Raw genomic sequence first — 10,806 nt, 5'->3', positions numbered from 1 at the left:
AATAATTCATAATGATTAGGATTTGGATTAGGATGAATTTCGTAAGCACGGAGAAAATAATAAAGTTATGTCAATCGTATTCCGGTCGCGAACAAGCATATTTGTGCACTACTTTTATATAATCCTTTTTGAGATTGTATTACGCATATTACCATAGGGCGAAGCATAGCAGATGCTTGAAATGATCAAAATTGATGAACTGATTAGAGTAACAAAAATGGTTGACTCAATCATAGTATGGTTACATCAATAATAGTTATTGTTAATGATTTGACAGTTCATTTATTATCATGGTAGATTCAAGCACGTTTATACTTGACTTAACCCGAAACTTGAGGCTCAAACTAACTATATCGGATGGTTGTTTTGAGCACTCGCATAAAATCGTTCAAATGAGGTTATGTTGGATTTCTAGAATCAAGAAAATGTTTTAATAAGGAATAAACATTTCTATAATGGTCGTATTTAGTGTAATAGGTTCCAATTGTAACACATTGTAATAAATACCACCATTACAGAAATGTTGGGTTAGCAAACATGTTTTTCTTGCATATTCTTTATTTTTACAAACGAGCAACAAAAATCTGACTTTCTCCCCTAAATGTGATCGCTGCCGTTTCGTACAATCCCACTCTTTTCGCTAACTGGTGAAGAAACTGTCTGTGAGGTTGCTCTATGACGCAAAATCGTCTCACAGCCAGGGATTGCGCTGAAATTTTGCACAGTTCATATGGGACCTAAATGGAATCAAAAATGTCGACTGGAGCGAGAATTTGATATTTGTCCCATACTAGTGTGCACACTATTGTGTCAGTCCAATTCGGGGTGCAGTCAGCAATATTGGTTTTCACAAGTTACAGTCCATTTTACGACCCGATTTTATGAATGAATTTTGACAGGAGGTGGCGTCGAATAACCCGTGAAAACCAATATCATCATCAACATTGTTGTCACTTCGTAAAATGGCTCATTGGACGCTACCTACTGTCAAAATTCATTCATAAAATCGGCTCGTAAAATGGACTATTGGCTTCTTTAACGGTGTTGAGATAATTCGATATTCTGAATCTGCATGTCAAACTGAGCCGAAATCCAAATTTTCATGAATTTTGGAGTCCAGGAACCTATTTAAAAATCAATTTGAAGTTTGTATGGGAGCGATTTGTCGAATCACCCCTCGTCGTAGTTTGTACTGGACGGAGCTGTCAGGCAGTTGCCCACACACTAAGATCAGCTCGGTATTTTTCCCATCTTTTTGCTGAGTTCTCAACAGCAGATTTAACTCGGTACGCTCGGTTATTTATTTTGCGGATATTCTGTAAATGAGTTACCGAGCTCAGCTCACAAACTGTCAAAAGTTACTGAAGCACGGTAAATATCGTTACTGGTGAACGGTAAATACGATTACCGAGTGTACCGAAATAAATCTGCTGTTGAAAACTCAGTAAAAAGATGAAAAAAATACTGAACTCAGTGAAAAAATTACTGAGCTGGAACATCTGAATCTTAGTGTGCAGCTGTCAAAAGGTGATTTCAAAAAATCTCTTTGAAATTAATTTTAGGTACCAAAACAGAATTCTAAAAATGTGAAAAAAATCACAGTGACTCAGAAAAAGGTGCTCTTTCGTAATCAAAAAATCAATACAATTTTCAAAATTTTAAAACCCAATATTGTCTAATTTTGCGTTACGTAATATTTGAGTGAACCCTTGCATAAAAGTTCTCAGTGCACGATTCGTTTGTTTTGAAATAATACACCCGTCCTTTATTTTCTTGCCGAAGGTGCGGTAAAAGAGCTTGGCGCGCTTTTCTTATTTACGATTTGTCGCAAGTGTCGTCGAGCTGATGAACTCGTTGCAAACGAAAAAGTTTTAATTTTGTGGTTTTTATTCGAACTTTTACTATTTCTCTGTGATTTGAATGCGATATTGAGTTGTTCCGATTGTCCCTGACGTTTTTTTTTGTGATTGAATCATTCGAATATGTCCAGCCCAGCGAGATCCACTCGAGGCCGCCGACAGGAAAATGGCTCGCAAAGCACTCCTTCAAAGCAAAGTGAGTACCATTTGAATTCTAGTCGGTATTGGTTTGTAAAATGATGGATTTTTTATTGCAGCTACCTCCAACAGCGAGACGGAAACCCCTCTGCGTATGGGAAGTAGATCCCAGAACCCAAACGTTGTAGTAGACAGTTCCGATAATGTTACCGTTCCTACGTCGCCGGCAGTGGGGGGCTCCGGAACGGCCATGGCTCCACCAACGAGTCCTTTCAATGCCGGCGGAGGAAGCGGGGCCGTAGGGTTGAGCGAGCTCGATCTTAGTTCGCCGTTGAATTATGGAACGCCTAGTTCGATGGGTTCAATCCGTACGCCGCGGTCGGGAATCCGTGGCACTCCGAGGAGACAACGCCCTGATCTTCGGGGAGATAGACACGCCCGCCAAGTCAATGTTGGCTCCGATCAGCTGGAACCAATTCCGGAAGGAAGTTTGCAGTCGGAGGCCGATTCCGTTGGAGCTAGCCAACCGAAGATGGTTGTTTGGGGCACCAATGTGGTGGTCTCGGAATGTCTGAAGAAGTTCAAGGACTTCATGATGAGGTACATAGATCCGGATGCAGCGCAGGACGAAATTTCCGAAGGCATGAACTTAAATGAACCGCTGTATATGCAAAAATTGGAGGAGATTAATACACTGGAAGAACCGTTCCTCAACGTTAATTGTGCCCATTTGAGGACGTTCGATGAAGCGCTGTATCGCCAGTTGATTTGTTATCCGCAGGACGTGATTCCGACGTTCGATGTGGCCGTTAATGAGATGTTCTTCGAGCGTTATCCGGCCGCTATTTTGGACCACCAGATTCAGGTTCGTCCGTTCAATGCGGAGAAAACACGTAGCATGCGTGCGCTGAATCCGGAGGACATTGACCAGCTCATCACTATCAGCGGAATGGTGATTCGGACCTCAAACATTATGCCGGAAATGAGGGAAGCATTCTTCAAATGCATTGTCTGCAGTTTCAGCACGGTCGTTGAGCTGGAACGGGGAAGAATAGCCGAACCGACGCTCTGTTCGCACTGCAACACCAACCATTGCTTCCAGTTGATTCATAATCGGTCACAGTTTGCTGATCGCCAGATGATTAAACTTCAGGAAGCACCCGGTATGTATCATTATTTAATTCCTTAACTAGATGAAAAGCATTAAGGACAGACTTGTTAGAATCCCAAAACGGCCGCCACAATGGCCGACTTTGGCACCTACTCACGATTTTGAGGGCACAAATCTTTTCGTAAACAAAACCAGCGCACCTGATCTTCTTATTTTAAGCATATTACGAGTGAGCAAGAACAGAATAATGAAATGCATTGTTGTGTGAAGCTTGCTTTTTGAGATTTGTGCATTTGAAGTTGTGATGCACTGTTGAAGCGGGATTTCAAGACGTTTGTCCTTAATGAAGTAATGTCTATAAAATTGAAGCAACACTTTTTTCAATTCTTGATCATTTCTGCATGCTGAAATGTACTAAAATGCAGAGTAGAATAGCCGATTAGCTTAGTTCAGCTTAGATTATACTAAATGTGATTCTATAACATTCCCCAGAAAACCATTCCCCAGAATACCAATCCCCAGAATTCCATTCCCCAGAAAACCATTTCCCAGAATGTACCATTCCCCAGAATGTACCATTTCCCAGAAATCCATTCCCCAGAAATCCATTCCCCAGAATGCACCATTCCCCAGAAATCCATTCCCCAGAAAAGCTTAATATACTCTGCTAAAAAGTTTTATTCGATACACAAACAGTAAAATGTTGATCATAATGATATGTTTACCCCGGACAGACATGTGATACGAGTATGATTCCTGTACAACGGTACGCAGTGTCAAGAAAATTCTAACAAGACTGACTTGAACTGAGAGAATTTTCAGTATGGCACTCATTTCAAGCGCAATTGTACAGTGATTCTTGTATCACATGTGTGTCATAAGTATTATAGGCAAGGATTTTAACATTATAGTGTTATTACGAGCAAATATCTATTTCTTGTACGGTATATTTAACAAATTAAGGTAAAAATGTATACATGTACATACATACATATCCATAAAAATATTCTGCAATGGTTCAAACGTTTAATTACTATTGTACACAGTTGCATGTTGATATTTAAACCTATCTTGAAAGTTCACAAACTGTTAGTTGCGTTGCTATAAAATGTTTTGTTTTTGACAGATTTGTGAAAATTGTGCAGCACTTGTTTTACGATGAATAACGTTTTAAAAGTGATGTGCAAAATTTACAGAGAAAACGCATATTCTTCTGATGTTGTTCAGTGTACAAGATACTGAAGACTCAACTGACCACGTTTTTCTTTGCAAACGGTTGGAGGGATCTATCCCAATGGATGTTCCTAATTATTCGCTTCAAAGGCTCTTCATTCATGCGGTATGAGAAGGGCTTTCATCATTATTCCAATACTATGGAATGGAATAGAAAAAGTGAACATATAAGCAGTTTTAATGCCAACAATTCTAAATATGTTTAATGAAGAAGGGAAAAAGTATCATTGTTTTCCTTTTGGCATTCAAAAACCCAACAATGTTCCTTCTTTTTAAACAATATTCTTCTTAAATTTAAGGCAATTAGTAAATTTTTTAAAGTTATAACTGCTTACATTTTCAACATAGATTCTCCCTTCTTTTCTACATAGGCAGTTCTTTCGAATTGCACTTTTCAGGAAATTATGGGCATTATTACAACCACCGGTGTTAAATTGCTGTTATATTTATTATATATTTTTTTTTTTCAAATTTCTAAACATCTGTGCTTGTGGTGCCGATTGTAACTAGCCTAAACATTGTAACTTGAAAGAACAGCCTATGTAGAAAAGAAAGGAAAATCTATGTTGAAAAAGTAAGCAGTTGTGATGCCGATAATTTCCTGAAAAGTGCAATTCGAAAGAACAGCCTATGCAGCAAAGAAGGAAAAGTCTATGTTGAAAATGAAAGCAGTTATAATTCCAATAATTGTACCAATTGCCTAAATTCTAAAAAAAGCTTGTTTAAAAAAAGGAACAGTGTTGGGCTTTTGAATGCCGCAAGGAAAACAATGTCACCACAGACAAACAGACGTAACACTTCAAACATTTTTCGATTTAAATTTTAGTCTCGGAAATAGGTTCGCTTAATTCTAAAAGGAATGAATTTGGCCAATCATCAACTAGATGGCAGTAGTGAGCAAACGTCAAACTCAAACAAAAACTATGCGAGCACCGCGAATTGGCAGTTGGTCAACTCTCAAATTTTCAAATAAACCGTTAAATCGATGTACGATGGCAATTATCAGAGTGTTACGTTTCCTTCTTCGTTAATAAAAATGTTTGAGTCGTTATAAGAATTATTGGCATTACAACTGCTTATATGTTTATCAAAAATTTTCCCTTCTTTTGCATAGGCTGTTCTTTCCAGTTGCACTTTTCAAGAAATTATCGGCATTGCAACTGCTTACTTTTTTAACATAGATTCTCCCTTCTTTTTTGCATAGGCTGTTCTTTCGAATTGCACTTTTCGGGAAATTATGGGCATTACAGCCTCCACCGGTGTTAAAATTGCTGTTATATTTATTTCATATTTTTTCTAAATTTCTAAACACCTGTGCTTGTGGTGCCGATAATTACCTGAATAGTGTAACTTGAAACAATAGCCTATGCAGAAAAGAAGGAAAAAACTACGTAGAAAATGTAAGAAGTTTTGATGCCGATAATTTACTGAAAAGTACAATTCGAAAGAACAGCCTATGCAGAAAAGAAGGAAAAATGTATGTTGAAAAAGTAAGCAGTTGCGATGCCAATAATCATACCAATAGCCTAAATTGTAAAGGCAAATCATGCTTATTTCCGAAGTTTTTCTTGTCAAATAAGAATTTTTGGCAGGATGTTTCTTCCGGTGATTTTTTACGAACAAATATTTGATTTTTAGCTATTAATATAAACCATTCAGAATTAAAGCAATAGTTTTATTTTTTTTTCTGGGGAATGGTACATTCTGGGGAATGGAATTCTGGGGAATGGTACATTCTGGGGAATGGATTTCTGGGGAATGGTACATTCTGGGGAATGGGTTTCTGGGAAATGGTTTTCTGGGGAATGGTACATTCTGGGGAATGGAATTCTGGGGATTGGTTTTCTGGGGAATGTTATAGAATCCTAAATGTAGTACATGTGAATGGTTGTTTCTTTGCGATTGATCAGACCTGCTATTAAATGGCAGTTAGATCCAAATGAATAAGGGTTGTGACCCTCTACTTTTTCTCGAACTGCAACATTTGCAGCTAAGATATTGTTAATAACGGCACGGCGCAGGCCAAGTTCTTGCTGTCAGGGAAAGGGATGTTAGGGTGTGATGATTTTTGCTCATAGATACCCTCGACTATGTACAATCCATTAAATACATGTATTTTACAGATGATATGGCTGCTGGTCAGACACCTCACAATGTGCTGCTACTTGCCCATGACGATTTGGTGGACAAGGTACAACCGGGAGATCGAGTTACGGTTACCGGCGTTTATAAGGCAATGCCAATTCAAGAGAATCCACGTGCACGCAACGTCAAGTCAGTTTACAAGACGCACATTGACGTTGTTCACTTCCGCAAGGTTGACGAGAAACGCTTGTATGAGCAGGAGGAAGGCAAAGACCACATGTTCCCTCCGGAGAGAGTGGAACTGCTGAAAAAGTTGTCGCAGAAACCGGACGTGTACGAACGACTGGTTAGAACAATTGCTCCCTCCATCTATGAAAACACCGATGTCAAGAAAGGCATACTGCTGCAGCTGTTCGGCGGTTCGAAGAAAAAACAGGCCACATCCGGCCGACAGAACTTCCGTGCGGAGATTCACATTTTGCTCTGTGGAGATCCCGGTACATCCAAGTCTCAGCTGTTGCAGTACGTTTATCATTTGGTGCCAAGAGCGCAGTATACGTCTGGAAAGGGATCGTCAGCGGTGGGTCTAACCGCATACGTTACAAAAGATCCCGAGTCGCGCCAGCTGGTTCTGCAAACGTAAGTATCGTTAGAGAAGATAATTTGTTCGTCATCGTATGTTTTAATTATTGCTATTATTGCTATCATTTCAGAGGTGCTTTGGTGTTGGCCGATAATGGTGTATGCTGTATCGATGAGTTCGATAAAATGAACGACTCCACTAGAAGCGTGTTGCATGAAGTGATGGAACAGCAAACGCTCAGCATTGCAAAGGCTGGCATCATTTGCCAGTTGAACGCCCGTACCTCGATCCTGGCAGCGGCCAATCCAGCCGAATCAGAGTGGAACTACAATAAAACTGTCTACGAAAACGTTCAGCTTCCGCCCACGTTGCTGTCGAGATTCGATTTGATTTTCCTTATTGTGGATCCCAAGAACGAACAATTTGATCGGCGTCTCGCAGCACATTTGGTCTCGCTTTATTACGCCAGCCGTGAAGATGACGAGGATACCCTTTTTGTAAGTATTAATTTGGTATATGTGGTAGCTTCCGCTGATATCCAATATCTTTTAAGCTCATAATATTTAGAGTTGGCCAACGTAAGGTAGAAAATTTCACCCTCTAATCTCTTTAGGAATATCTCAGGATTTCGTTCGAAAATTGCTCTACTGAATTCATGATGAGTGCGTGTTAACCTGATGCTATTATTTTATATTTTTTGGAATCTGTGTGATAAATAAACGTCATTATGACTTTGTAGCCTTCGAGAAAGTTTTTCAGCGCATCCTAAGCTAGACGTTTGTACCATTATTATACATGGTATGAACAACTTGAGGCCATAATAAATACCTACTAAATCTTACAATCGCAATTCGAATCGCGGGGTGCAACCAATCGTGTCCTACGTTTGCACTTAAAAAATGTTCTATGTTGACCCAGTCTAAAACTACTTGCTTATAAAGAAAATCCCAATAAAATAACTTTCTCTATCTGAATCTGTAGGACATGAGTGTTCTGCGCGACTACATCGCCTATGCCAAAGAGCACATCAACCCGGTAATCTCCGAAGAAGCACAGCAGCGACTGATCCATGCATACGTTGAAACCCGCAAAGCCGGAGCTTCCCGGGGCCAACTATCAGCCTACCCGAGACATTTGGAAAGTTTGATTCGATTGTCCGAAGCGCATGCCAAGATGCGCTTCAGCCAGACCGTTGATGTAGTCGACGTTGAAGAGGCCTGGTATCTGCATCGCGAGGCGATGAAACAATCAGCCACCGATCCGCAGACCGGAAAGATTGACGTTGCTATTTTGGCGACTGGAATGTCCACTTCCGCAAGGAAAAGGCGTGCTGAGCTAGTTGCCAGCATCAGGGAAATCCTGAGGACCAAAGGCAAAATCTTGACACTGCCATATCAAAAATTGTTTGGCGAAATCAAAGAGGCATCTCAAGTGGTAAGTTGATCCATTTTTCTTAAAGGCTTTTGTTCGTGTATGTTTATGTGTGCTCTTCACACATGTTCGATTAAACATATCAGAACATAAGCTTCAAATTAACATTAAATCTTATTGGGAACCCTATGTCTAATTTTATTTTTTCTTGCAGCTGGTCGAAAAGGATCACTTCGAGGATGCCCTCAAAGAACTTCAAGATGAGGGCGTTATTGTTATTGTGGGTAACAACACCATCAGGATATGCTAACATGCAATGAGCCACATTGCTATACGGTACCTTTCTTCTTACAAATAATCATTATTCATAAGGTTAGTATTAAGTTGTTTTCACGCTGATTGCCTATACAAAATACATTTCACCTGTAAAAATCCTCGTAATACGCTGCGATGACATCCTTGATTTGACATAAGGTATGCGGGCGTAGTGATCAGCTTAAGCATTTTATCGCTAAATTCAGTGTCACATTGGTCTAGGAGAGTGACATTTTGGTAAAAAATCAATAACTTTTTTTTCCGGCTGAGATATCATTGGGGTCTTCGGCAACTTTTTTATGCATTTGAAGCTGCATCTTCTGTAGGGGTCGTCCATATTTTAAATTCATTTTTGAGAAATTTAGGACATAAAACTTTTTCTGGTGCATTTTTTGAGGACAAAATTTCTACAAAAATATTGCCCAAAGTATGCGAAAAAACTTTGTTGAACAAACTTATGTTTGATTTTTTTTTTCATTTTCGTTGAGTTTGGAAGCGGTTTTCATGGACGACCCCTAAAACCAGTGTTTGGCCCATAACTTTTTTGTGTGCGATTTTCGAAGCCTTCTTCAATATTCACAAATTAGCAGTAACTTTAAAATCATCATGGTGAAGGTCCACTCCCCCATTTTAATTGTTGGATTTTGCCTTGTCTCAATAATGAATCTGGAGTTTGGAGTTTCGTCAAACTTACATACTTGGACTTGGATTATTGATGAACTGCAAAGTGCTGCGTTGGTTCTACGTAAAACGAAAAATCATGATGTGCACATTTCTGTGAGTCTGATCGTGGGCCAATCGCTCAGCCCCCCTGGATTAAGGTTCAACTCACAATTTATATGTATTGGTGAAAGCGCCAACTGACTCAACAGAGAGTAAACAAACACTCCTGCATAGTTTCGAAGGTTTTTGTCTGTCTTCTTCTTCTTCTTTTTGGCTCTACGTCCCCACTGGGACTTGGCCTGCCTCGCTTCAACTTAGTTTTCTTTGAGCATTTCCACAGTTATTAATTGAAGGGCTTCCTTTGCCTGCCATTGCATGAATTTGTATATTGTGAGGCAAGCACAATGATACACTATGCCCAGGGAGTCGAGAAAATTTTCCCGACCGGAACGGGAATCGAACCCGCCGTCTCCGGATTGGCGATCCCTAGCCTTAACCACTAGGCTAACTGGAGACCCCAGTTTTGTCTGTATTTTCCTTTAAAAAAATTGGGAAAATGCAACGGTCGATTGAATGAAAACCATCGTTTTCCGATAGTAATTCCCATACAAACTTTGAAGGGCTTGTGGCTCGACGTCCCCACTGGGACTTGGCCTGCCTCGCTTCAACGTAGTGTTCTTTAAGCACTTCCACAGTTATTAATTGAAGGACTTTCTTTGCCTGCCATTGCATGAATTTGTATGTTGTGAGGCAAGAACAATGATACACTGTGCCCAGGGAGTCGACCAGAGCGGGAATCGAACCCGCCGTCTCCGGATTGGCAATCCATAGCCTTAACCACTAGGCTAACTGGAGACTCCAATCTGCACGCATAACAACTGTTTATGCCTTGTCCTACACTAGGTCCTACAATACTTTTCATACATAGGGTTTGGGATCATTTGGGCAGGGAACCTATTTTGGACACTTGCTGCTGTAATTCAGTGTTCAAGCAATGGGACACGCTCGGTGTAGTACTAGATTTGTAGTAATGAGCTGAATTTTTGTATGGTGAGAAGGTCAATTCTCAGTTTCTGCAATTAAATGATTCCTTGCCTAATTTGATGCTGTTTGAGCAAAACTTTGGATAACTATGTTGTTTATGTTGCAAGAAATGGAGAAAACAACACTGTTGTCCTATAGGACAGATCGGTGAAGGGTGAAGTACTAGATTTGTAGTAATGAGCTGAATTTTAGTATGGTGAGAAGGTCAATAGGATGCAATCAGTGAAGTACTAGATTGAAAGTAGTGAGCTGGATTTTTGTATGGTGAGATGATCAATTCTCCGTTTCTGCAAAGAAATGCTGCAAACAGCGTGGGTTATATGATTTCTTGCCTAATTTGATGCTGTTTGAGCAAAACTTTGGGTAACTGTGTTGTTGTATTATTTATTTCTTGCAACTTCAAC

At 39.9% G+C, this 10,806-nt stretch overlaps 1 protein-coding gene across 1 annotated transcript; it reads left to right on the top strand.

Annotated features, from left to right (window-relative positions):
* The first annotated feature begins 1,808 nt into the window (after positions 1 to 1,808).
* Positions 1,809 to 8,835, top strand: LOC109430667 (DNA replication licensing factor MCM4). Its single transcript, XM_029879483.2, has 6 exons — positions 1,809 to 2,055; positions 2,117 to 3,160; positions 6,465 to 7,065; positions 7,140 to 7,506; positions 7,991 to 8,443; positions 8,595 to 8,835. The coding sequence occupies exons 1-6, from the start codon at positions 1,983 to 1,985 to the stop codon at positions 8,688 to 8,690; spliced, it is 2,634 nt and encodes an 877-aa protein (XP_029735343.2). The 5' UTR covers positions 1,809 to 1,982; the 3' UTR covers positions 8,691 to 8,835.
* Positions 8,836 to 10,806: the final 1,971 nt, after the last annotated feature.

Source organism: Aedes albopictus, chromosome 2 (genome assembly GCF_035046485.1).
Source record: "Aedes albopictus strain Foshan chromosome 2, AalbF5, whole genome shotgun sequence".
In the NCBI taxonomy this organism is placed as follows: domain Eukaryota; kingdom Metazoa; phylum Arthropoda; class Insecta; order Diptera; family Culicidae; genus Aedes; species Aedes albopictus.
The sequence above is the reverse complement of the archived record's forward strand: the minus strand, read 5'-3'. Positions and strand labels throughout refer to the sequence as shown.